The 25487-nt window shown below is 42.2% G+C and overlaps 1 protein-coding gene across 1 annotated transcript in view; it reads right to left on the bottom strand.

Moving 5' to 3' along the window:
- Positions 1-6971: 6971 nt before the first annotated feature.
- Positions 6972-25487, bottom strand: part of LOC124510183 (chondroitin sulfate proteoglycan 4-like) — a 56235-nt gene continuing 37719 nt past the window's right edge. The window contains 3 exon segments of the mRNA XM_047076948.1: positions 6972-9019; positions 9905-10088; positions 24028-24200. Coding sequence (XP_046932904.1) covers positions 6972-9019; positions 9905-10088; positions 24028-24200 — 2405 coding nt within the window.

Below are 25487 nucleotides of genomic sequence, written 5' to 3'. Positions count from 1 at the left end.
AGAGCGTTTCTAAACTATTACAAAATACAGTAAATCTTGGTCTTGCTAAAAGTTGTGGTTAATGAGCTACTGTTTCTTAAACCCAAAACAACCAGTGGAGAAACTGCAATGAAGAGTGAGATTTTTAACTAGATGGTGATTTGGTAAAGCCGTGACTTCTTGGCTGATTCCAAGACAGAGCCTTGGCTTAGGGTCTGCCGCTAGTTCAAGGCCTCCTGGCTCCCAGCTGTGGGCAGACAGCAGTGTCCCAGCAGACCTGGGCTGCGTGTGATAAGGGGTCCGGCAGAGCACAGGCCCTCAAGGCAAGTAACCCAGAGTAACTGTTCCTAAGGGTCCCATGAAAACCATAAGGCCATGGACGCCTAGCCATAGGGTTCATACTCCCAGCTGATGATACAAGGAAAATAGGGACCACTGTCTTTGCCTGGGCTCCCTTAACAGCAAAGGCTCATCTGTGAGTGGGAGCAGGAGTGAGGGACAGGGATAACAAGCAGGGCAGGAAGAGGTTCCACACACCCATATATCTGTCTTCAATCTTCATGACAGTCTGAGAAGCCTCACAGAATGCATCTTAGAACTGTTTATACCTGGGGATGAAAGGAAGAGGTATTTATTCCTTAGCTCATAAGGGTTGTTCTGTGGGGAGTTAACTCTCTCACTTCTGGGTTGTGCAAGTACAGGTTCCCACAGGCATGCTGCAGAGATACCGGGACCCAGGGCACACTACACCCTCATTTATGGCTATAAATATGCCTGGAACTGGTAGCCATAGTTGGAGGAAAAAGCCAAGCTGAGAGAATTTTAAACAATGCTTAAGAGGTGTCTGATGCAACAGTCATCAACTAAATTCTATGCAGTCTCAGAATCAGCTATACAATTAGCAGGGTCCAGTGAAGCATGAAAATGTGGGAGCTACGTTCAAAAATTATTGGAATTTCAAGATGGTTAGACAGAGCATTAATCCCAGCCCAGGTCGTTCTGAGGCCTGTGTGGCTGCACTGGTTGCATATGCCTGTGGGGCTGGTCTTGTCTGGACTCTTAAATAGTGAGTTAGTCCTCATCCCCAAACCTTGCTAATGCACACACACACACACACACACACACACACACGGGATGACTGACCACATCTTCCTAAGGAACACCGTCATTGAGGAGCTGACTTTTCTCTTCCCTGCTTCTCCCTGAGGTCTGGCCATGCAGCCATAAGCATGGCCTCCATACAGTTCTTGGCCCTGCTGGCGTGTGCTGAGGTTTTTCCAGGCCGTGGTCAGATCTGGACAAAGGAGAGAATTTTGCATAAAGTTGCTTATTTTTCCCCCCAAAGTTCTTTATTATAAGAGTTTGTCCTTAAGAAAGGAAATTATGGTGGGGCGCCTGGGTGGCGCAGTCGGTTAAGCGTCCGACTTCAGCCAGGTCACGATCTCGCGGTCCGTGAGTTCGAGCCCCGCGTCAGGCTCTGGGCTGATGGCTCAGAGCCTGGAGCCTGTTTCCGATTCTGTGTCTCCCTCTCTCTCTGCCCCTCGCCCGTTCATGCTCTGTCTCTCTCTGTCCCAAAAATAAATAAACGTTGAAAAAAAAATTTTAAAAAAAAAAAAAAAGAAAGGAAATTATGGTGATGGTAAACAGCACTTTTTATTTTGGTAAAGTTATGGTATTAATTTTTTTTAAGTGGCAGTCCTTTGCTAATCCTAGACTTAAAAAGAAAATTACTAGGGTGCTTCATTGGCTCAGTCGGTTGAGTGTGGGAATCTTGATTTTGGCTTAGCTCATGGTCTCACAGTGTGTGAGATCAAGCCCCATGTTGGGCTCTGTGCTGGCAGTGCAGAGGCTGTTTGGGCTTCTCCCTCTCCCTCTCTCTCTGCCTTCCCCCTCAAAATACATAATTAAGCTTTGAAAAGAGAAAAGAAAAGTAGTAGCCTGTGAATGCTTGGGAATAATGGGATGGGAAGTGGGAGAAGGGGTAAAGGTTTCAAATCAAAGCCCTGGCCGATGTAGGGATTTGATCCGGTTTGGAAAGGAAGGGAACAAAGCAGAATATTTCATCAACAGTTCAGCAGCCCCTACAAGATAGAGAACCATTAAAATCCCTGATTTTACAAATGTTCCTGATGTGTTCTTTCTTTCATCCATTTTCTTGCCAAGGCTCCATCCAAGGACAAAGGGGAAAGCAGTGCCTGCCCAGTGGGGCATGAGCATGTGGGAAGCTCCCCTTCTGAAAAACACATCACCTATCCTTAAACCGCCCACCTGAAATTCCATTACCACATACTGCTTCAATTCCATGTACTGCTTTGGGTAGAATATGAGCCTCTCGTTTACTGAAGTGGCCTAATGTATTAGTTCTTTTAAAATGCATTAAAAGTGCAGGTAAGAAAAAGTTTTTGTAGCAGTTAGTATAGTGCCTGATGCACTGAAAATTCTGTATGGAGGTGGTGGTGATGATGATGATGATGATGATAATGATATTAACATCACTAAATCTTAACAAAACCCAAAGAGGCAGGTTTGGAGGAAGAAATTGTTGTCTAAAAAATTGAAATTCAGTGAGATTGAATACATTACTCAAAGCCACACTGCTTGGAAGCAGAGAGCCAGGATCCAAAACAGAGGCAGAGTCTAGATCTAACCACTCTGTAGTGTCTCACTCCGTAGGCCTTGATGGGAACATGAGGGGCACCTTGAGGGACAGGTGGGCGGAAGTGGAGGTGGGTGGGCCAGTGAGGTCCCTCATTCTCACCACACCACTGAGTTTTCAAGGGAAAAGATGAAGCCCTTTCTGAACCTCTATTTCTCTTTGTCCTTTTTTCCATACCTTCTCTCCTGTCACTCCTTGTGTGATTCTGGAAGAACCTATCAGAGGAAACAAACCAGAAAGATCCTTTCAGGACAACATCTCGCATCTGCATCTAGGGGAAGTGTCTAGTATTTGGTGTCTCACAGACAGTAGGTGCCTTATAAATGTTTGCCAATCATTATGAAAAGGCAGCCCTTTCTAAGTGTTTGCCAAACAGACAGTGGTGTTCTTGAGCACCTTAGCCAAGGGCTCCATCACTGGGCATGCCCCACAGTGGGTTCCATGCCCACTTTCAACCCTATATGTCTCCCTACACATGGCCAACCTCAAACTCATTAATTACAATGCTTCTGAAAGATGTAGGTGTGTAGCACAGTCCCATTGTCAAATTCAGGGAGTGTCATCTGATACATACCTATTATTCACCCTCCGTGTCTAACAGCCCCAGAAATCCGAAAAACCAGACGGTAAGAACAGCACCTGTCTCAATCTACCTAATGCAGGACTCTAAGGAAGTGCACCCAGGTGTTTGAGCAGGATCCCTGAAAGATTAGAATTTGCCAAAGCCTCCAGATATGGAACAATGTTAGACCCTCCCCTCCCAGCCCACCCAAAACAATACCTCCTGTTAAGCAAGAATCAGCAATTCTTCTGACATTAACTTTTGGTGTCCCCTTATTCATTCCCCAGTCATTTGTTAAGAGGTGGCGAATTCATTACGACGTGCAGTTGTAGCTCTTTGTATGGGAGAAACCATTTCAAACTGATTTTCAATTTCCAAAACTAATTTTCAACACTAAACAAGAATTTGCCAAAACTTTTTATTTCATTTTTTATTTGAGCCAGCACCAAATGGTAGGCATTTTTAAAAATTGAATCCATCTGCAAATCAGAAGACTATTCTAGATGCTCTGGAAAACTTTCCAAGCTCTATATTAATTACTCTATTAATTACTGAGTCTTGACATCTGTACCTCACACTGATGGTCTTGCTTTGGCAGGCACACTCACAGACACCGTGAATTCTCATTTCAAAGCATCTGTGTCTATTTAATTCCAATACGGACACTAATTTTATTTTTATGAAGTTACAGAGTTAACAGGAAAGGGGAGGGGAAATCATATTTTTTTGTTTGGTCGGGCTGATAAGCTTCACAGATCTCATGGCTGAAGCAAGGAAGAGGCCAACATGGTCATGGAGCCAACTACATCTGGCTCTTCCACAAAGAATGGGCAGTCTCCTTGCCCAGCCGAGAGAAAAGAAAACCCACTTAACTGGATGCAAAGATGTTCCTCAGCCTTCCCTTTCTGTGTACAAGCTCAAGCACATACTGCCATTCTGTTCCTTCTGAGCACCTGGCTCCTTAGAACAAGCTAAATGGGCAAGGGACATTAAGGAGGACACTTGTTGGGATGAGCACTGGGTGTTATATGTAAGTGATGAGTCACTAAATTCTATTACTGAAAACATTATTATATTATATGTTAGCTAACTTGGATTTAAATTGAAAAAAAGGAAAAAGAAAAAAAAAGAGTAATTCTGAGTTGCATAGTGATCAAACCAACCTTGGGTTAAGACTCTCAGTCCTCCTTTCTAAGGGGATCAAGTCCAAAAACACTTGAAAGGGGCTACATATAATTCAATAATACAGAAAAACAGGAGGGAATCACTTTAGGAAGAAGAGTAGGTAAGATTTCTTTAGCACCAGCATTGGAACCAGAGATCTAAGACATGATTAGTTATCTCTAGGTCCAAATATGCTGTCCTTCCATTTGGTCTGTAGATTACGAAGTCTGTTTCCACAGAGAGCCGTTAAAATTGGGTTGGGACAGAAAAGCAACCCAGAGAAGCAGAAAAGGGAAAGGATGAGAAAAAATTCTTGTCCACATGGAACACATCTGAGGCCATTAGACTTTGGGGAACACTTTGACCTCATCTTTACCTTTGTAAATATTGATTTTTTTCCCCTCCCGATGTGTTCCAACTGTTAATACAAGGTAAAATCTTTTTCTTTTATCAAGGAATATGAAGGAATGAATCTGCCCTCAAGCTTTGTTTTTAAATACATCCTCTTTAAAAAAAATTTGCCAAGCAGAGTTTCAACCGTACAATAGAATTTTCACCCTTTTATTCTGTTTTTAGAATATAGTTGCTGCTTACATTTGGTAATGGGTTTATTAATCCTTCATCGGGTAGACAAGAAAACTCTTCATTGTGGTTTTAACCAGGGTTTCTCAACGTTGGCATTGTTGAAATTTTGGATCAGGTAATTCTTTTGGGGGGCTGTCCTATGCAGTGTTGGATATCTGGCAGCATCTTTGGTTTGCACTCAATGGATGCCAACAGCACCTGTTGTGAAAACCAAAAATGTCTCCAGACACTGCCAAATGCCCCCGCCAGGAGAAGTTGTTCCTTCCACTCTAAACTCACTAGTTGCTGGCTTTAAGAAAATCATTAAAATATGAAAAGGAGATACTAAAGTAGATATCCATTTGAAAGATCAAAATGCTTATTTCCCAAGTATTTCATATTTGAAGAGTACTTTAATAGATCTTATTCACTGTTTAACTAATTGCCATCCTCCAGCCTCCCCTAATTACAGGGTGGGGTCATCCACTGATCTCTGACATGGCAGAATCCTCTCCCAGCCCCAGGAAAGATCGTCAGTCAGAAGAATTCCATTTCTTGGACAAATGGTTGTTCCAGAGATGGGAATCCCATTGCTCAGTTCTAGACTGAGACATAAAAGGGGGAAGATGTTTGGGAAGGCCTACCCTTACAGGATTAAAATAATAATAATAATAATAATAATAATAAATAAGATCCTAAGAAAAAGTCTTTTGGCCATATCTGTTTTTTTCCCACTAGAATGTCTGCCTTTGAACGTGACTGTCCTGCTTAGAGCATTAGCAGTTACCTCACAATCACAAGGAACTAAGCCAAAAAACAAAAACAAAAACAAAAATGAAAAACAGAATTCCAACAGCTTGAGGAAGGTAGAGAAGAAAGAACAAAAGAGTTTCAGTACTTGATGACATCTTTGGACTGTTGAACCGGCCTCGGAATGTCCACCTCAGGCTACTTGGTAGTTGCAAGACTTTTATTGCTTAGCCAAATCAATAGTTGGCAAACTGATTTGTGGGTCAAAGGCAAGAACTAAGAATTGTTTCTACCTTTTTAAAACTTTGTTAAGAAAATGAAGGTTGTTAAAAATAAACAGCCATACATGGCCCGCAAAGTCTAAGCTCTTTACCATGTGGTACTGCACGAATAAAGTTTGCCAATCTCCAATCTAAACGACTCATAGCTAATGTCCTGTGATTTGCAACCTAAAGCATTCGTAACTAATACAAGTACTGATATCTTCATTTTAGAGTTATCGAAACAGGTTTGAATCAGTTGAGCCAATGGTAGGCTCAACCAGACAAGTCAGGTACAAATTTGCCATTATTTCAATTCATCGTGATATTAAGCCAAATCGAGTCATCACAAATGCGTTTAACAGCCTTTTCTATTCTTCGGGGCTTCAAATCATATTTGTACTACAGACTTGGTTTTACAAGTCAGAATAGATAAATCTTCTCGATGAAACACAATATGCTCAGCGAATACTTCAAAGGGAGTCAAGCTGTCCTACTATCCAGAGCACCAAGGCATTTCCTGCACAAGAAGTCAAAGCTACGGGCTCCAAGGAGGAAAATACATTATAGAAATACACTAGAAACAAACTTGCTGATTTGCTAAATTACCTTTTCTACTTGCTGAAACAGTTCCTGCATTTCCTTGCTGACTCACTCAGAGAGAGTGAATCCTCAGTGAAAAATATGCAAAGGCTTCCTCCATTAACTCTAGCACCCAAGTTAATACTGCTGTTCCCAGTTAGGCCAGCATGTTTGGTAGCACTTTGGTAAAGGGCTTAAATACTGACACAACCTTATACTCAGAGTCAGGTCCAGAAGAGAGCATACAAAGCCCATTGTGGAGAGCCCATCAGAAGAGTGTTGTACGCGTTACAATAAACACTTGCCAACATCTAACCACGGGACGATAAGTGAGCACTGAGTGACTGTCACGGCCAAGCTTTTCTCAGTTGATTCACCCAGCATTCCTTTGCCTTTGGATCCCAGTACCTAACCCAGTACAGCAGGTGGTCACTCAGGAACAAGAGCCCTCAGTCTACACCCAATACTGGTTGTGCTTCAGTGTTGGGTTGGTTTGTCGGCAGAGCTTGACCATGTCAGGATCCAGATTCATCCATGTCTCCCAAGGAGCACATTTCTCCACTGGCTCAGTAGCTGGAGAAGCCATTTGCCCATTTAGTGGGTCCCTGCAAAGACTGACTGGAGGACTGCTGGAGCTTTTTAGAAGGGGTGTCACTGTGACAGTGGGAACAGCTATGCTCCTTTCTGGCCTAGGACTTGGGGTTGTAGTTTCCAGATCGGTCAGGGGCTTGATGAGAGGTTTTGCCTTTTCTGCCCTCCGGCCCAGCATCCGGATACACAAGGTCACGGCAGTTACTATCAGCAGGAAGACCACCACAGCCGAGGGTACAATGACTATCACAGGATAATTGCTCTCCCTGGGTTGGGTGGGTGCCTGAGGACTGGCGTAGGTGGTGTTTGGTGGCCAAATGATCCTAGTTAGAGAGGCTCTGCTGTCCATTGTAGGCTCTTGACCATGGTATCGTCCCCATGGATCTGCTTGCTGCTGCCTGGCCTGAGTCAGCTTCCCTAAAGTTTCTGCCTGTACTGTGGGTCCTGAGGAAACCACAAGCTTTTCCTGAGAGAAATCTGAAGTCACAAGGTTATTGGAAGTGACTAGTAAAGAAACATCAGGGATAAATGTTTGCAAGAGTAAGGGGTCAGGTGGCACTATGGTGAAGGGGAGATAACCTATTGCTGGCTGTACATGGTCTGCCCTGAGCAGGAAAGTGAAGGAGTCATTCACCATATCGATGCCTGTTAAGTTGGCATGTGGATTCAGCATTAACAATCCTTGGTCAATGTCCCTCTGAGTGAATAGAGTAGCGTTTTCCATTTCAGCACCTCGGCCCACTCTTCGTACAAGTCTTCCATGGACAGGGGGTTCTGTCACTTCAAATTGGGGATCACTCTTAGTCCTATTAGCAAGCTCAGTAGCATCAAGGTCCTTTCTTCTCAGCTGATAAACCACTCTGTTGGCAATGGTCAAGTTTGACATAACCCGCAGTAGAGGCTGCACTCTGATGCTCAGTGTTTGTCCTGTAAGGTTGCTTTCTGGTGTAAACAGTGAGAAATGTAGCTGGTCCCCAGAGGCAGTGAGATTTGTCATATGGTAAGAGAGTCTTCCTGAATGTAGATCCTCCTGCCCGAAGCTGATGACCACCTGGTTTTCAATGAGCAGATGCCCATGTTGGAGCGGCCATGTCATCTTGTAAGTGATTTGGGGGCTTCTCCCATTGGTCATTGCTGACAGATGAGTATTGGTGATAGGAACTATTGTCTGGCCTTGTGGGAGAAGTAGGTCAGTGAGGTTCACCAGGGTGATGGAGATGGGGATGACATCCAGGTGGAAGAGCTTATAGAGTGGGCGGTGTTGACCATCGGTCACACTAAAGTAAAACACGCCTGAGGATGGGCTTCCATCTTGAATGAATAAAACCCTAGAGTTGTCAATGTCGGCCTGTGTGAAATGGTGAACAGGTATGTCTGGATGGTGAGCCAGTGCCAAAAAGCCATTATTAGGATTACGGATGATCATATATCTGATCTCCTCTGGAGGACTGTCTAGATCTTCCACTCTCAGATTTTCAGGTCCCACAACTAACCTGTTGCCCTGTAGAACTTTCAACCGAAGCCCCTTTGTCTTTAATGCTGGTGCCTGGTCATTAACAGGAGAGATGGCGATGTTAAACATCTCTTCAAGGAAGTCAGCCTTTGGCTTGGTGGCAGACTTGCTCTTTTGATTTGGCCAAACGGCAAAGGTAAAATTATCAGCCAGTGATTCAGAGTCATCGTGAAGGTATATGATTCCAAATTTATTAACTATATACTGGGAGAAATTGGGTTTTCCTTTGGTAATATTCCTCTCTCCAACCATAAGGGTTCCATGGTGAGGAAGAGATGTAACCTGGAACCAGATCTCATAGGAAGGTCGCTGTGATTTGGGTAATTTCAGTAAGAGGTTGGAAGCATCTAAATTAGATTGGCCAATGAGAACTTTGTCTCCCTCCTTGACGGCAGCTCCTGTGAAAATATAAAGAACAAAGTGGCATTTCATTAGAACTTTCAGATGACAGGGGCACCTGGATGGTTCAATCGGTTAAGCATCGGACTCTTGGTTTCAGCTCAGGTCATGATCTCATGGTTTTGTGGGTTCGAGCTCCACACTGGGCTCTGTGCTGGCAGCACAGAGCCAGCTTGGGATTCTCTCTCCCTCTCTGTCTTCCCCTTCCCCGCTCACTCTGTCTCTCTCAAATAAATAACTAAAACTTAAAAAAAAATAGTATAGAACTTTAAGATGACAGCTGCAAAGCACTTTCACTCTCAGATTTCCTTATTCCAGTGGATTATTCAAAATGCCTTGGTTGCACAGGGACCTTGTTACCCAAGGCATATAAATTAAATTTTAAGTACACACACCCAAACTATTAAGTCAACATGACAAGCAAGAGAGTTCTGAAATCTTGAGATTCACTTATATAATGTTAACTTCCTCACTTACCTACTACTGGACTTTCTCTTGCCATGGAAACAGGTGCAGCTTTCAATACCCCTTTCCTTTCAGGAACTTGCCCTATTTGTTATTTTCATTTTCTATGGACAGTTTTTAGTCATAGGCATGGTAAAGTCCCCATTTGCAGGTACAAATAAAATTCTTTAGAGCTAATTTTCAATCTTCCCCCCAACTACAACTATTAAAGCTTATGAGAGGAAAGAGAAGAGGACCAGAGAAAGAGCACGCATAAAGAAATAAATTTTTATAACTATATATGTCTTCTTTCAAAGGTTGATGTCATGGCATTGCTATGATATCATGGCATTTCTAATTAACAAGAGAATTACTTATTTCCAAATTGTCCCAACTTTAATAATTAATAAGACACTGACCATATCTTTTGGTGCCTTTACCTGTATTTGCAAGCAGACGACTATGCCGACCAGGTTCAGTAATTTCATATGATATAGTAATACGAAACTCCTCAGGGCCTAGAGCTGCTGGTGGGGAGGATGTCGTGAATGTGAAAGAGTCTTCTGCAGTCCAGCCAGTGTTCTCATGGTCCACATGCTGATATAATATCAGTCGTTCACTGACCTGTCAAGACAGGAAGAAAAATTCAGCCCCTGGCTTCAGGGATAATACAAGGACTAACATGTATCCTAACTGAAGGAGATACATACATGTCTTTTCAGGGTTCATTCTCATGCTTAAATTACGGCACATATCTGCAAACATATGTGTTTGCACTTAACAATATGGTAACCTATTTGTCAAACATAGCTCTTCTATTACAAAAATAGTTTATTTATCAAAGGAAAAAAAGCACATTGATTTCGAGATGACTTAGGCTATGGTATTTATATTATAGAAAGTATATAATAAACCTTCACTTGCCTATATGATAGTTTAAAAAACTATCAACTCATAACCAATCTTGTTTTATATAATATTACTCATATTCTGCCCAATAGCTTATGTTGAAGCCAGTCTCAAACACCATTTTATCTGTAAATGTTGTAGTAAATATTGACAAAATGACTCTTTTAAAAAACATAATCACAATACCATTATCACATCTTTTTAAAAAATTTTTTTGAACATTTATTTATTTTTGAGAGACAGAGAGAGACAGAGCATGAGCAGGGGAGGGGCAGAGAGAGAGAGAGAAGAAGACACAGAATCTGAAGCAACCTGCAGGCTCTGAGCAAGCTGTCAGCACAGAGCCTGATGCAGGGCTCAAACCCACAAACTGTGAGATCGTGACCTGAGCCGAAGTCAGATGCTCAACCGACTGAGCCACCCAGGTGCCCCATATCACATCTAAATATTATCAATAATTACTTAATACCATCAACTATCCAATTAGTGTTCAAATATCTCTGATGACCTACTACATGACTTTTTTTTTACATAGTTGCTTTGAGTCAGGATCCTTAGAAGTCCACACATCACATTTGTTTGATGCTTCTCAGAGGCATCTCTTAGTCTATAGGTTCCCCTTCTCTAATTTTTTTTGCTTGTAATTTATTTGTTAAAGTAATTGGGTCATCTGTCTTATAGAGTTTCCTACATTCTGGATCTTGTTGCTTGCATCCCAATGGTGTTGTTTAACATGTTCCTCTGTCCCCTACATTTCCAATATACTAGTAATGAAATCTAGAAGTGTAATAAGAATCAGATTCAAGTTTTTGTTAAGAATGTTTTACAGGTTGTATTGTATATTTTCTGTGCATCTCATTGCAAGACAAAATAATTTTGGGTTGCTTCTCTTTTGGATATGTTAAGATTAATCGGTGAATTCAAATGCTTCCAGGTTGATCCATCTCTTTTAAAGTTCTCCACCAGCCTGGTCATGTGATAATTTTACAGAGTCAGTGATATGATTGTTTAAACACCTGATTTTTGCAGTGGCAAGGCAATGATATTTTAAACATTCCTTCTTCATTCTTACCTGAAAGTCTTCTAAAAAGAATTTTCCCTCATCAGCTATTCGGCTACACTGATGCTATGCTGCAGTATATGTAGGAAAGACAGGATAAATACTTGATTCTTTCCCTTTATACTGATTTTTAGAAAAATGAGCTCCCTGATTCCAATATCCAAACATAAACGTTTGTTTTGTTTTGAGATCATTATAAACTCATGAATTTTAATATATGATGTATTTCATTCTATTGCAATTGCTATTCTTATTGATGTTCAAATTTTCCCACCTTGCTTAGGGTATTTTTCAATATTTTCATCTAAGTCTCTAATGCCTGTTGCCTATCAATGTCCTTTGTGGCCCAGCTGATGGAGATAGGCTCCACCCAGGGTTTGGTTGTTCAGATAGCATGTGGGTAGTCCTTCCTCCAACAACAGTGACTGAAAGTTCTAAAACTCTAATCACAGAAAGGAAGACTAGAGATAAAATGGTTAACCCTTTCATTCCGATAGGTCACATCTTTTTTTTTCTGACCTGCCTTCTATAATATCTGAACTTAGAGGTAGGTTTTTCCAAGGTATTTATGTCCATGTCAGCAGTGCCTAGCATACATTATCCCATAATTTACAGAGCATTTCATCAGTCAGTATTTGGAAATACTGTATTAATTAACAGGAGTCTGGCTGTGTATTGCTGTGGCTCAACGCTGACACAACGGACGTACCTAGAACCAGAGTTCTAGAAAGGCTTTGGGTCTATGAGTTTCCATGGAATATAAGCTTCCTGTTTCCACAGTGGCCAAAACCTGTTGGCGAGTTTCTCATTCCCTTCCTATTCATGGATAAGACAAGGAAGTGCAGTCATTTAGGGATTTTAAACAAGGAGAAGAAAGTATTGTTTCTCATAAAGAAGCAAGGTTACTCATGAAAAATTGGAGTTTTTCCTTAGACGTTTCTGGGAAACAAGTCAGTTTTATTTAGCAGTTCTACTATTTCTATTATCAGCTTAAGATTTATAATAAAATATTCATCATAAATGTATTCATTCACAGGTGACTATGCCATGGATTTTGGACTGGAGAATGGTTCCTAAAGTTTCCCATTCTGCTTGAGAGATGTGTAATATTATAAGGAAAGAGACATCCAGCTCCTTAATATTAAAAGTAACACAGTCTATTGACCAGGAAGAAAAAAAATTCTTAGAGGCTAGTTGATCTTATCTTTCACTTCTCTGGTTTAAGTAAAAGTTAACTTCTCTGAAAAATATATAATAAGTTATTGGAATAATCTAAGGGTCTTCTGATGTCTACAGGATGAGGAATGATTGTCCCAGGGAAAGAATGGTTCTTATAGATGGGAACAGTTGAGATGAAGGTCAGAAATTTGAGGGAAGTAATTGGAGAGGAGGCTGTATACTTTGGAAGACTACTGGAGGAGAGGTTGGCTGTAATTCTGTTTTTGAAAAGTCATTCAAAAAGTGAGAAATTCTGAATAACTTACTGACTTATTCTATGCTGGAGAGTGAGAGAATTAAATTAGATCAGCTTGAGTGTCTGAGCTTCAAGACAGGACAGCAGATAACTGAAAGTCTGAGCTAGAAGTAAAAGGGAGTAGTGAGTGTGTGTGTGGAATGTCAACTTGGCAGCCATGCCTTGAAGGAACTTAGAGTAGAGTCTTTAATATTTAGAAGACAATGAGCTTTAAGAATCAGATTCTAAGGTGTGTGTGTGTGTGTGTGTGTGTGTGTGTGTGATGGGAGAGAGCTGGAAAAGGGAGAAGAACAAGACTTTATGGGGAAAAAAGGTGTAAGGTAAACTTGAGGAGAGAAGGATCTCAGACAGGATTAGGAATTTTGTTACCCCAAAGTGGCCTTAGGAACAGCTTCCAACAGCTCTGCAAATTTCTGCTGTATTAAATATAGAGAGATAAGCCACTTAGCTGAATACCTGGGCTCTAAGATTAAGGAGAGAGGAGCAGGGAGGTTTTCATTTCCCATGGATTTAGATTAGCCCAGATACTTTCTCTTTTACAGGTGGAGTCCTTCTGGAATGCCATTAGAAATTCAATTTTGTAGGGGCACCTGAGTGGCTCCGTTGGTTAAGTGTCTGACTCTTGATTTTTAGCTCAGGTCATGATCTCATGGTTTGTGAGATTGAGCCCTGTGTCGGGTTCTGCACTGACAGTGAGGGGCCTGCTTGTGATTCTCTCCCTGCCCCCGCCCCACTCTCTCTTCTCTCTCTCAAAACAATAAGCATTAAAAAATAAATTCCATTTTATAGAATTCCAACTAGTAAATGCAGAAGGAAAATTCGAATGAGAAAAATCACCATTTGGCAATCACCACAGTAATAAATGTTTCACAGGTAAGAATCCTAAATGGTTGCTTAAACTATTAAGCTAAGTTGCGATGAGAAACAGGGGATTTAAACAGTTCCAAAGTATTCCCTCACGAGATACTTAATTATAAAAATGAAAATAGTAACTTCTCAGTGGAGAAACCAGAAAAACTGCTAAAAGGCTGATAAAAGACCATCAGTGACAGGACCAAATGAGCATCAGTGTCTCCTGACATGAAGCAGGAACAGAACTCAGCATCTCTCGTGCCAATTCCCGCCAAAGCATACAACCTGAATTTGACTGTGAGGAAACATTCAATAAAACCAAACCAAGGAACATTCTACAAATAACTGGTCTGTTTTCCTCAAAAACTGGCAATGTCACAAAAGTCAGCATGACTGCAGAATGGTCTCTGAGTAAAGCAGACCAAGGATACCTGACGACTAAATGCTATGTTTTACGCTGTGGATTTTTTTTCTAGGATGGTCTATGATACTCTTTTTTCTAGAGGATATTCGCTGAAACAACTTGTGAAATTTGAATAAGGTCTATAGATTATGTAATAACACTGTATCAACGATAATTTCATGATTTTGAAAATTATACTGTGGTTACATGAGAGAGGCTTTGTTTTTAGGAAATACACACTGAGGTATTTAGAGGTAAATGTATCTCAGGGGCACCTGGGGGGCTCAGTCAGTGAAGGGACCAACTCTTGGTTTGGGCTCAGGTCATGATCTCATGGTTCGTGGGTTCGAGCCCAGCATGGGGGCTCTGCACTGACAGTGTGGAACCTGCTTGGGATTTTCTCTCTCTCTCCTTCTCTCTCGGCCTCTCCTACATGTGCTCCTTCTCTCTGTCTCTCTCAAAATAAATAAACTTAAAAAAAGAGGTAAAGGTATGTCATGTCTGCAACTGGATCTTAAAATTTCAGAAGTGTGTGTGTGTGTGTGTGTGTGTGTGTGTGTGTAGAGGGAATGATAAAGCAGACAGTTAAAAGTTAACATTCAGGGAATATGAGTGAAGAGTATACTGGAATTTTTGTACTCTTTTCCAATTGTTCTGTAAGTTTGAAATTATTTCAAAATAACAATGAAAAAAATCTAAAAAAGTAAATCCCATAGTATTCTACTATATCAACTTCAGTTAGAGACCAATAGTTTCTGTTCTCTGATGACTAAGCGTATGCAGAACGGGGGAGTGAGGACAACCTTCAAATGCCTTGGGCACTCTGACATCAAGAAATGGTGGTTTCCTATCCCAATATACCGACCCCCCACCTCCAACTATGTCCATTTCTCTAATACTTTAACAAGGCTGTACTCCTACCTAACCTGTAAGTGGGTGAATACATAGGTCAAAATCCTAGACCCTGGTAGTGCTTTTATTTGAAGTGATAATGTGATGGCAACGATTGGATCTCCGAGATCTAAACCTTCTGGATTTCATATCCTTGATGACTACAGAACCACAAAGAAAAACATTTGTCAGAGGCCAAAGAGACAGATTTGGCCAAGGGCCCTCCTGACTTTTCTATGATGGGTTAAATTTTACAGCTGAGAGGCTGCTGAGAACCTCAGAGAGGTTGGAAATTTAGGGAACTTCTCTCCATCTCCCCCCGTAATCACCAGCCTAACTGGGAGGAGAGCTGAGACCAGAAGCCATATCTCCATGTTTACAGATAAGAGCCCTTTCTCCTAGATCACTTTACTGGGGCCTCTTTGGCTCCAACTGCCTGAATTATGACTCTTCTTCCTCCCAGGAGGAAAAGGACACACACTGATATAAAAATGGAAGCAGAGGAGTGTAATAGAATTTGAACCCTGGGTTGGTCAGGCCTACATTCCAATATAAATGCTACCCAATTTCAGCTCTGTGGCTTTTGGTAGGTCATTTAATCTCTCTGAGCCTCCATTGCTGCATTAAAATACGGACTAATATCTCACTTGTAAATATACATTTAACTTAATTAGTCTTTTGCCACATGCCCTGGGCATTTCTGGGTCTTTCAATAAAGCATCTAAGTCCTCAATAATCACCTCCTCACTAGGACATCAGAGGATTCTGGTTAAGATGAAAGATTAGACTTATTGTTTTAAAAAGAATCATGGCATGAAAATATTCAATAATTAGAAATTTCTAAAACATACCTAATAAAATAAATTTTCTCTCATCAAACAAAGGAAGTTTTAGGCTGGATTTTGGCACAGGCTCCAGAAGTTTACTTCCAGTTGCTTTGTAAATAAGTATCAGTTCACCATCGTATACTTGACATTTCAATAAACATTTGTTAAATGAACAAGCTACTTAACAAGTGCTTTACAAAATTTAATTATAAACTATATGTTTATACTAGGAAGCAGTAGAAATAAGGCGATCCAAGACATTTCTTAACCATTTATTCAACAAAAACACAAAGAGTACCTAACTTTTACTGAGCCCTACATACGTGCCAGGCACTCTGCAAGGTATAGTGTATAACTCATTTTATTTAGTTTTGTGTTAGGGGCCTCATTATACCCATTTGACAGATTTTAAAACACCCCGAGGTTCAGAACATTTAAATAATTCACCCATAGCCAATAAGTGGGAGAAGCCAGTTTTTAATCCAGTCCCACGTGACTCTGGAATTCATGCTTTTTCCACTGTCCTGCTCCTTCACCATGGGAAGCTCAGTGAAGATTCTAGGCAACCAAGAAATTCGTAAGATGTGCGCTCCAACTTCAAGGAGTTTAGTAATGTAAAAAGTCAGTTGGTAGGTATGTGTAAGACGAGAAAACCACTATGGGCTAGAGCTTGTAAGAATTCAAACAAATAGCTCATTCTATATACTGTATTTATTACAAAAGGCAAGTTAAAGAAAAACTGTATTCGACTTCTTTTATGCCACTGCCATTGTATATCAGGGACAAACTTTCTCACAGGACCTTAGAGGGAAGAAGGTGGGAATGAGTTTCCACCTGGTTCAAGGTTGAAGGCAACCCCTTTCTGGCCCCAAGGTGACTGGCAGACATCTATTTTCTTAAAGGTAAGCTTTTGAAACCTGAAGGCAGAGAGCTAAGGGTCATTAAGAATGCCTTGGATGAACGCAGGGGTGAAGTGGGAGCACTCTGATATATAGAATCTGATCATTCTTCCCCTAAAATAGTGTGCACATTCTGTAGGTCCACAAAAGTACATGCGGACAGGACTGAGTGTTAAGAGAATAACACTGTCAAACTCAGCCACAGGCAGGCTAGAGCACTCTGGAGCATCTCTTCATTCCGAGGGTCTTTGTAAATGTGGCTCCCTATGGTCCTGATAAGAAAATCACAGCATAAGCCTTTTACACTAATCTTTCCCACAGTGGGGCCTAAAAGTCAATCACAGCTTTGAAATTCCCACTGGAGAAGAGAGTAACCATACTGTCTTAGAGTCAGCTGGGAAAAGGGGGAGGGAGAAAGGGTCACATACAGTCCACTCACTTGATTCTCCACGACACGATGGCTTTGTTAAAGGTCCAAGTCTCTAGATAGGACAATTGTTGTCCAGAAGAAGCAAGGGAAACAGAAGTGTCCAAAAAGTCTCTATCTTGGGCAGATGTTCACAGAGAAAGGAGACTGTAGAAAGCCAAACAATTCAGAATGGTAAAGCCTCTAAGATTTCATTTGGGCTAACCAAAAAGTCCTATACGCTAAGGTTTGGACGACAACAAGGTCCTGTGCTCCTGAAGGATGAGCTCAGATAAATGACTCTTCCTTCTGTGCCCTTTATTAATTTTACCAGGACTGGCACCATCACGTGTGTAGAGACCAGCTGGGTATGGAGGGCTCAAGGTTCCCAGGAGAGGTCACAAGTCTGGGGCAGCCCAGGGAGTCACAGCTTAGAGGGTGCACCCCAGGCATCCTGCTAAAAAAAGTGGAACTGGGTTAAGTCCCAGAAGGGATTATCCTCAATGAGAATGGATAGAAGAGGCATTTTTAGGAGACCTAAGTTCCTAAATGGTGATATCTGGAACTCTCCAGCTAGAAGTGGGCAACTGAAAACCAAGTCCAAATAATTACCCATGCCCCCTCCACGACTGAGCCAATTTCCATAAAAATGCCACATCAACAAGGTTTTCAAGGAGCCTAACAATATAGCCATCTATAGCCCTCCCTGGCAGAAAGGTCCAAATCCACATTACATGGAAGTAAACATTGACTTTCATGGGCTTTATGCCATTAAAAGCATGGAAACCTTTAATTAAACTACCAAACAAGATTGTAGAAAAGGTGATCAATTCATTCGGAAGAAATAGAAGGTAGTATGGGACATCTTGCTTTTTTGTAGAGAAGTGTATGTAGTACGCTGAAGAATGTAGTAGGCCAATATCAGAGCCAAATCCCTTGAACTTGTGACTATTACCTTCTTTGACAAACACCTTGCAGGTGTCATTAAGGATCCCGAGACTGGAAATTACCCTGGACTATCCAGGTAACTGCAATCACATACATCTGTACGAGAGGGAGGCTGAGGGGTATTTGCCACAGACAAAAGAGGAGAAAGGAAAGCGACGGTGGAAGCAGAGACTGGAATGATGAAGCTACAAACCAAGAAATACTGGCAGCTACCGGAAGCTTTCAAAGGCAAGGAAGGAATTCCCCCTCAGAGCCTCCAGAGGGAGAAACAACATGCTGACACCTTGACTTCAGCCCAGTGAAATGGAGTCCCGACTTCTGGTCTCCAAAACGATGAGATAACACATTTCTGCCATTTCAAGCCACCAAGTTTGCGGCAATTTATTATAGCAGCCGTAGGAAATGAATACAAGGAGAAAAGATAAACCGCTCTCATTTAAATGGGTATTAGTTCTATCTGCTTTTTCAAAGAAAGAGCCAACAGTTCTAAGAACAAGAAACATTTTTGGTTATTCAAAGCTACTGGGCCAGGACCCACGAGCCAATTTCCAGTGTGAACAATGAGTAGGTAAGTGACAATGCAGTATTTCTACATGTAGAAAATATGGTGACACATAATCCAGTGACTTGTAATGGCAAAATCCAAATTACTAAAACAAAACACGGGTGGGAAGTGCCCAAAATGACTACTGGGTCTAGTTACCATGGAGCTTGCTACTGAAGAGACCTCAGGAAAGTAGGGACAGGGAGGCCAGAGTGATCATTAACACAAAGACACTGATCCTTCTCTGCTCAGAAAACTACAGGGCCAAAGTTCAGCGATCCCGCTGTGTTCGCCATTAAGTTGTGATAAATTAATTTCTATCCCACGGGAAATGTGCTTGCAATTTCTTAAAATGTGAGCGTTATCTTGAGCAACAGACTGAGACTTTGGAAGAAGAGGTAATTGGACAAAATTCACAGCACAGAATCCATTGCATTGTTTGCTAAGTGTGGCCCTGGAAGGCTGTGTTTGTGTTGCCGCAGCAGAGACAAAGATGGATGACCATCCTGCCACAAAAGCACAATGGCTAAAAGGCAATTACTGGCTTTATGGAAAAGAAAAAAGGCCAGACATTAAAAACCTCAAAACCAGAACACTTTGCTTTTTAATGATTCCAAATTATCCAAGCAAGCACCAGAATGAAAATCACTCAATTAGCCCTGTGCTCTCCTTGGAAAGGACTAGTGCTTTAAAGAATTCGATTCATACTTTGTTCACACATTCTTCGAAATGAACACTAAGTGTCTACAAATGTAAAAAGTTTCCATTTCACAAAAATTTGACGATTCACGTTCTTGGTGTATGTTTAATTCTTCAGGATATAAGATTTTCAGCACAAGTTCTGTGATTTAGCTTTTCCCATTTAGGCAGATGTGATAGTACCGCAAAAAACAAGAGTGTTACTTGATTATCTTGGTAGGTTGACGTGGTATGGTTTGAAAAAAATGGTGAGCTTATTCTGGGATAAGAAAATATTTTGAGCTATAACGTAACAAATGTATGCCTACAATTATTTCGATCAAGTATGATATGAAGCATCATGGAGTGTCTAGGTTTCTTTCACAAGCTAAAGCCATCCAGAGTCACTGATTAAAATGGTCATTTTTATGTATCCATCAAAAAAACAAGAAAGGATGTGGGTTTTATGTGCACACTGATACGGTGGCTTTGCCTCCCCAGCCGAGAGTGGTAGAGGGCTGGAAACAACTTAGTCCTTTAAGGTAAAGGTGTGAAAGAGAACTCAAACATCAACTGCCTAAAACATTCTCCCAATTGGACACTTAGCAGGTTATTGGCTAACTGAAATTTGAAAATTTGAAGTTAGAAAAACTGGTACAGAATGCCAGAAAGCAATCAAAGCCATTTGCTTACATGAACATGGCTGCATAGTTCCAAACTCCCTTTACAATTGAACTTGATTCCTGCCTGAGTCATGTCTCTTTTCACCAACTAAACTGAAGAGGGCTAATCAAAGCACGTAATACGTGCTTGATAAATGTCTTCATTAAGTAATTCCAGAGAAAAGGTTTTGATTATCTGCATCACCTCCAAAGCCTGCCTCTGCCCCTTCTTTTATGTCTCAAATTGTTCTGGAGCTGCTGGGTAGTAAATCTGAGCCATGATTAAATGGCCCAGAGTCTCGAGCAGTATCCTATTCAACAGAGGCCATAAAATTGCAGATTTTAGGAAACGATTTACATTCCATTTGCATGTGAAAAAGGAGAGAGGATCTAGAAATGGGAAAGCTAGGAAGATAAATACTAAGTGTCTTCCTCTTCCCAAGTCACAAATAAAACTGCACATTTTTGAACACACAAGCTAAACAGAATTGAATGTCTTCAGATTAACGCCAGTTGTATTGGATTTATTGATGGTGCCCTGTTTTTTTTTTTACAATACAGATGTACCACTTTAATGTTTTCTAATTTTATTTTTATAATAAGCATGTGTTATTTTCATATTCAGAAACACCACATGCACACACACACACACACACACACACACTGAGTCAGACACACACTGAGACACACTTTGGTGTCTATCTTACAGAGTTTGCTCAGGATACCCTCTCCTCTCCCCACGTTATTGATTTTTTTTTTTTTTTATGACTACTGTAGTGAAAGAGTAGTCAGGGTATTTCGATGATGTTTATTCATAGGCATTTAGCCCAACATATCCTGCAAACCACCTCGACTTTTCTGCAGCAGCTGCTCTGGGGAGGAGTCCTTCCCCTGGGTCCTCCTTGCTCTGTCCACTGGGGTGGGATCTTTGGAGGCCTCCCAGCCCTGGCCTCATTCTGCCTTCCAGCCGATGTTCTGCTCAATATTGAAGAGCTCCATCCATCCCGACATTTCCTCAGCCCCCTTGCTCTCATCAGGGAAATGTGTTCCAGAACACCGGGGGCTCTCCCCCAAAGGGACACAGTCATTGGGTCACAGGTGACAGGCAAATGTCACCCTCTTCTAATGACCTCATTTCCATTCATTAGATCACAGTAGCACATTAGGATAAACATGGCAGCCAATTCTGGTGTCCCAGAAAATTGCCTCCTCTTGTGAAACCAGTCTTTTAGCTACTGGGAGAGGAAAGGAACCTCACACATTTCCAAGAACAAAAAGGGTAACAGCAGCCTTAGCTAGCATTTAGTTCGTGTCTGCTGCATGTGGAATGGTGTCCTAGACATTTTGCACCCATCAACTGTGTTAATCCATACACGCTCCTAGAGGAAAGGACAGCCTGGTGGATAGGAGCATGACTTAGTGTCAGAAGTCCTGGGTTCAAGTTAAGGCTCGGCTGCCCCTGAGTTGGGTAACTGTGGGAAGGTTGCTTAACTTCCCTGTGCTTTAGGATCCCAGCCTATAAAGTGAGATCATCAGTAGTAGAGAAGACAGCTTAGGACGACGCCTGGGACATGATGAATGTTCAAAATGGTTTCAATTATCATTACTACTGTTTTCTTCATTTTACCGATAAGGAAACTGGGGTTCAAAAGACACGTAATTTGCCATAATTCACAAAGCTAATCCAGGTCTGATTTCAGAAGCCAAGAGACTTGTCGTCAGCCATGAGCAGTCAGCAGGAGATCAAGCGGCAGCCACAGGGCACCCGATTCATAAATGAGGTATTTGTTTCATACTCGCACACCACAGACACAGAGTGTGGGCCACTGGGCTGAATTTCTACATCTCTAAGTATATCTCACATGCTGTCTTCGAGCCTATGCTCTGCTCAAGGACCCAGGAATTGTCGTGTCCAGGAATATACTCGCATCAGGACTTGATGCACAATCTGGGGCCTTGTATACAATAAAGGGAGCTCGCCTTTGTCCTCTGAGTCAAAAGCACTAGGACGGGCTGCTGGCCCGGTGGGTGCTTGGCTTGGAGAGGAAAAGGCCTTGTATGTTGAGAAGAGCCACACATCTGGTCCATTCAAGAACAATGAAACTCCTCTCTCAGCATGCCTGACTTGTGGCACGGCCCAGGCTGTGCTTCCAGATGAGCCTGCCCTGTGTCCACAGGAAAGACCAACAGTTGGACCCAAGGTCTCTGGTCCCGGACACCCCTTGGCAGGGCCCTTATAGCCCTGAGCCCCAATCTAACACCTCACTTGCCCCAGCCAACACCCGCCACTGCTAATATGTTTTGACACTTGCCTCTTGGTTCTTAAAGAGGAAGGAATAATGAGAGGAAAACTAAAACCTTACAATAATTGGATTCTAATCAATCAAGACTTTTATTGCCTGCCCTCAAGCCTTTTAACTAGGCTGGGGTTTTAATTCCTGTTTATAATGGTGTTGGATGATGAAAGTGGTTTGTTTTCATGGGAAAATGTATCATAAACAGCTTTCAGATTACCAGGCTAGCCCCCTATGGTAGAGTGTTCTGTCGTTTTCCAATTATCCAGGGTCTGCTCTCTGTGAGAGGACTGTCCTTCCCCGCCCCACGGACATCAGGCTTGTTCGTGTGACTCTTTCGTCAACGAGATGTGAGCAGAAGTGATACCTGGCATACCTGAGCACAAACTTTAAGAGTCATCGTGTGTTTCTAGCGTCACTTCTTTTTCCTCTGCCGCAAATACAGCAGTGTCCAAGAGAGGGGCTGCCCCCTCCCCTTAGGTCCTGGAATAAAGGAGAGGTGCACAGCAGACCTGTAGGCACCTCGCAGCCCATATACAGCATAAGCGTGAAATCAACTTTTGTTACTGTCAGTCATGACATTTGAGAGTTGTTACCGCAGCATAACCTAGTGGATCCTGGCTACATATTCACGAAAGCCTAGTTAGACCACATTCAGCTAAAAGATTGTGTATTTGCAGTGAAAACCCAGTGGAAGTTAATGCTTGGCATGATCACCGTAAAAAAGGGTTTTTTAATTTTGTTTTGTTTTGTTTTTTAAAGAACGAGGGCAAGAGCCAAGGCATCCTTATAGGACTGATATCATTCCTGTCATTATTTAAAATGCAAACTGACCCTGGGCAAGTGTTGATGCGTTAAGTTCCCCACACACTGCAGTGTTCATCCTAACCCTTTTTTTCTTCCTCCAGAGTGCATTTGTAAACTAGAGAATTTATACTTCCTCTTTTCAGTGCTATATTCAGAGATTGTACTGCCTCATGATCTGCTCCCTTCCATGCATCCTGGACAAAGGCAATTACAAGGCAAAAGCCAGATTCAATTCTGCTATATCACATTGGAGAGAAATGGGTCTAAGGTTAAAGGTGGACACTTTTGTTATTTCTCCTAAACATGACTTTAGATTTTTTTAAATTTCCTAGTCATGTAATGCTCCAGCCAAATCAGCTATCAAATCCGTGTACCCACTGTTTAAGAATGGAAAAAGAAGGGTGAACAGCATGCAAGAATCATATTCAAGAAAGCTTATCCATTTAAATAAAAAGGTACGTGGATGGTGGTGGTGGTAAAGTGCTAGTGAAGTTTGAAACAGATGGTTCTGGCCACAGATTAAATACAGATTTATATATACACACATCTAACAATACAGTACTAAATAATGTTGATAATTTTACGCATTAAATATAAATGTTACCCAGACGTGTCCTGCAGGATTTATTCCCGCTCCTCTGCTTTGGGCTTCCTTTTAAATCTGTCTTCGTGATAAAAGGATTCCTTTTTATGTGTTAGACACGGAGTTTGAATTTGCTTAGCGTTTTTGGACAATTGTGTCATCCTGTGCTACTACTAAATGTCTGATATCGAAAACCAGCACGGCTGAAATGCGTAACTGCCTGGGCAAAGGGGCACGTGGGCTTGGCCTGACAGGGTGAAGGCGAGCCAGGGGCCACCCTGCACAGCCACCCAGCCCTGCCCAGCTGCACGGATGTCAGGACTCACCAGAGTCTGCGTAAACACGGAAACATCCTCTGTGCTGTTGTCAGAATTTACTCACACCAACCTCCCAAGTCTAGGGGAACTTATAACCGTAAAAGTTACAGTTCTGTTTCCTGTGCTGTCCGCATCATTGGTCACAGCTCTCAGGTCACCGGATGAAAGGGGTTTCGTGGAACCTAAGGAAGATGAAAGCAGGCATTTAAGTATGAAGCCTACGAAGGCTGCCAGATAACAAAATGATCCTCAAAGAGCCCTGAAAATTCTGGAAGACACACGGGACTGGCCAGCTCTAACTGGAAATTGTGCTGTGAGGGGCTCATGATCCCGAAGGCATCTATTTAAGGATGTGATTGGCCACTAGGGCTGGAGATGAAGGAGGGAAACATACTTCCCCAGTCCCCGCCTGGTCCTGCACAGCTTACTGATCCCCACGGGTAAAAGGCAATAGCAGTGTGTGTGGCTCGGAGTGCAGGACGGGGGAGCTGGCTATGTGCACCGAGAGAACGAGAGACAGTGCCCTCCCCTGGGGGGGACAGGCGCACCCTGGCCTGCCTGTGGCTGTGTGTGTTCAATGAAGTGTCCATCCGTGGGCATCTGGGGAAGAAGTGGGTTCTTGAGCAAACGTGCAACATTTCCAGAGGACCCCAGACCTGCAGGCTTCACGGACGTTGTGGGGAGGGAGGGAGGGACCTTTGCAAATGCCAAGGGACGAAGAACCAGGAACACACGAGTTTGTGTGCAAATGCGACCGCATGTGGCAACTAAAGCCCAGAGAGGCTTGGGACATGCAGGGTAGGGCAGTGGTTCTCAAATGGTCTGTGGTGAAGGATCAGGGCTTCCCTCCTCCCCCAATCCTCTGTTCACTGATAGTTTTATAAAATACAATACAATGTCACAGCAAGGTCAGAGTGGCATACAAAATTCTAAATATTTTCTCTTCTTATCAGTTCACAGACCAGAAGGTGCGTGGACCACAGTTTGGGAGCACAGAGTTGGACTACATACCCCTTTACTTCACACTGACTGGGAGGGAATGTCCCCAGCCTTACAGGGTGGCAGGTCTGAAAGCGAGTCTCATAGTCCTCCTGGCCCAGAATCTCACCTTATCTATTCTGTCTTAGCCCTGCTAAGGGCTTAGCATTATGCTTTGGCAGGGTAGCTCTTGAAGCAGGCACTTTATAAATTGTTTATGAAACAAGTTCATCAGTCAACCACCTAATAAGAACTAAGCCTCCTGAATGACATCTGTTTTGCTTTACTTATCAAGTATTGTAGCCTTAGAAAGTGAGGGCCACTAATTACAGTGTTTAAACCATATCAAGCTCTTAAAAGTGGGACCTAACTAACAAAGCGGGAAGCTGGCTTTGGGTAAGATTTTTAGACGTGTGAGCTTTGTTCTGAGCCTTCGATTTGGAGGCTCCCTTTAAAACGCTGAACAACAAAGGCCCTGCGGTGGCTCAGTC

Source organism: Lynx rufus, unplaced genomic scaffold, assembly GCF_022079265.1.
Source record: "Lynx rufus isolate CCGP_SWC_20201006 ecotype Redwood Valley unplaced genomic scaffold, mLynRuf1.p SCAF_1, whole genome shotgun sequence".
NCBI classification, from domain to species: Eukaryota; Metazoa; Chordata; class Mammalia; order Carnivora; family Felidae; genus Lynx; species Lynx rufus.
Note: the sequence above shows the minus strand (reverse complement) of the source record. Positions and strands in the feature narration are given on the sequence as shown.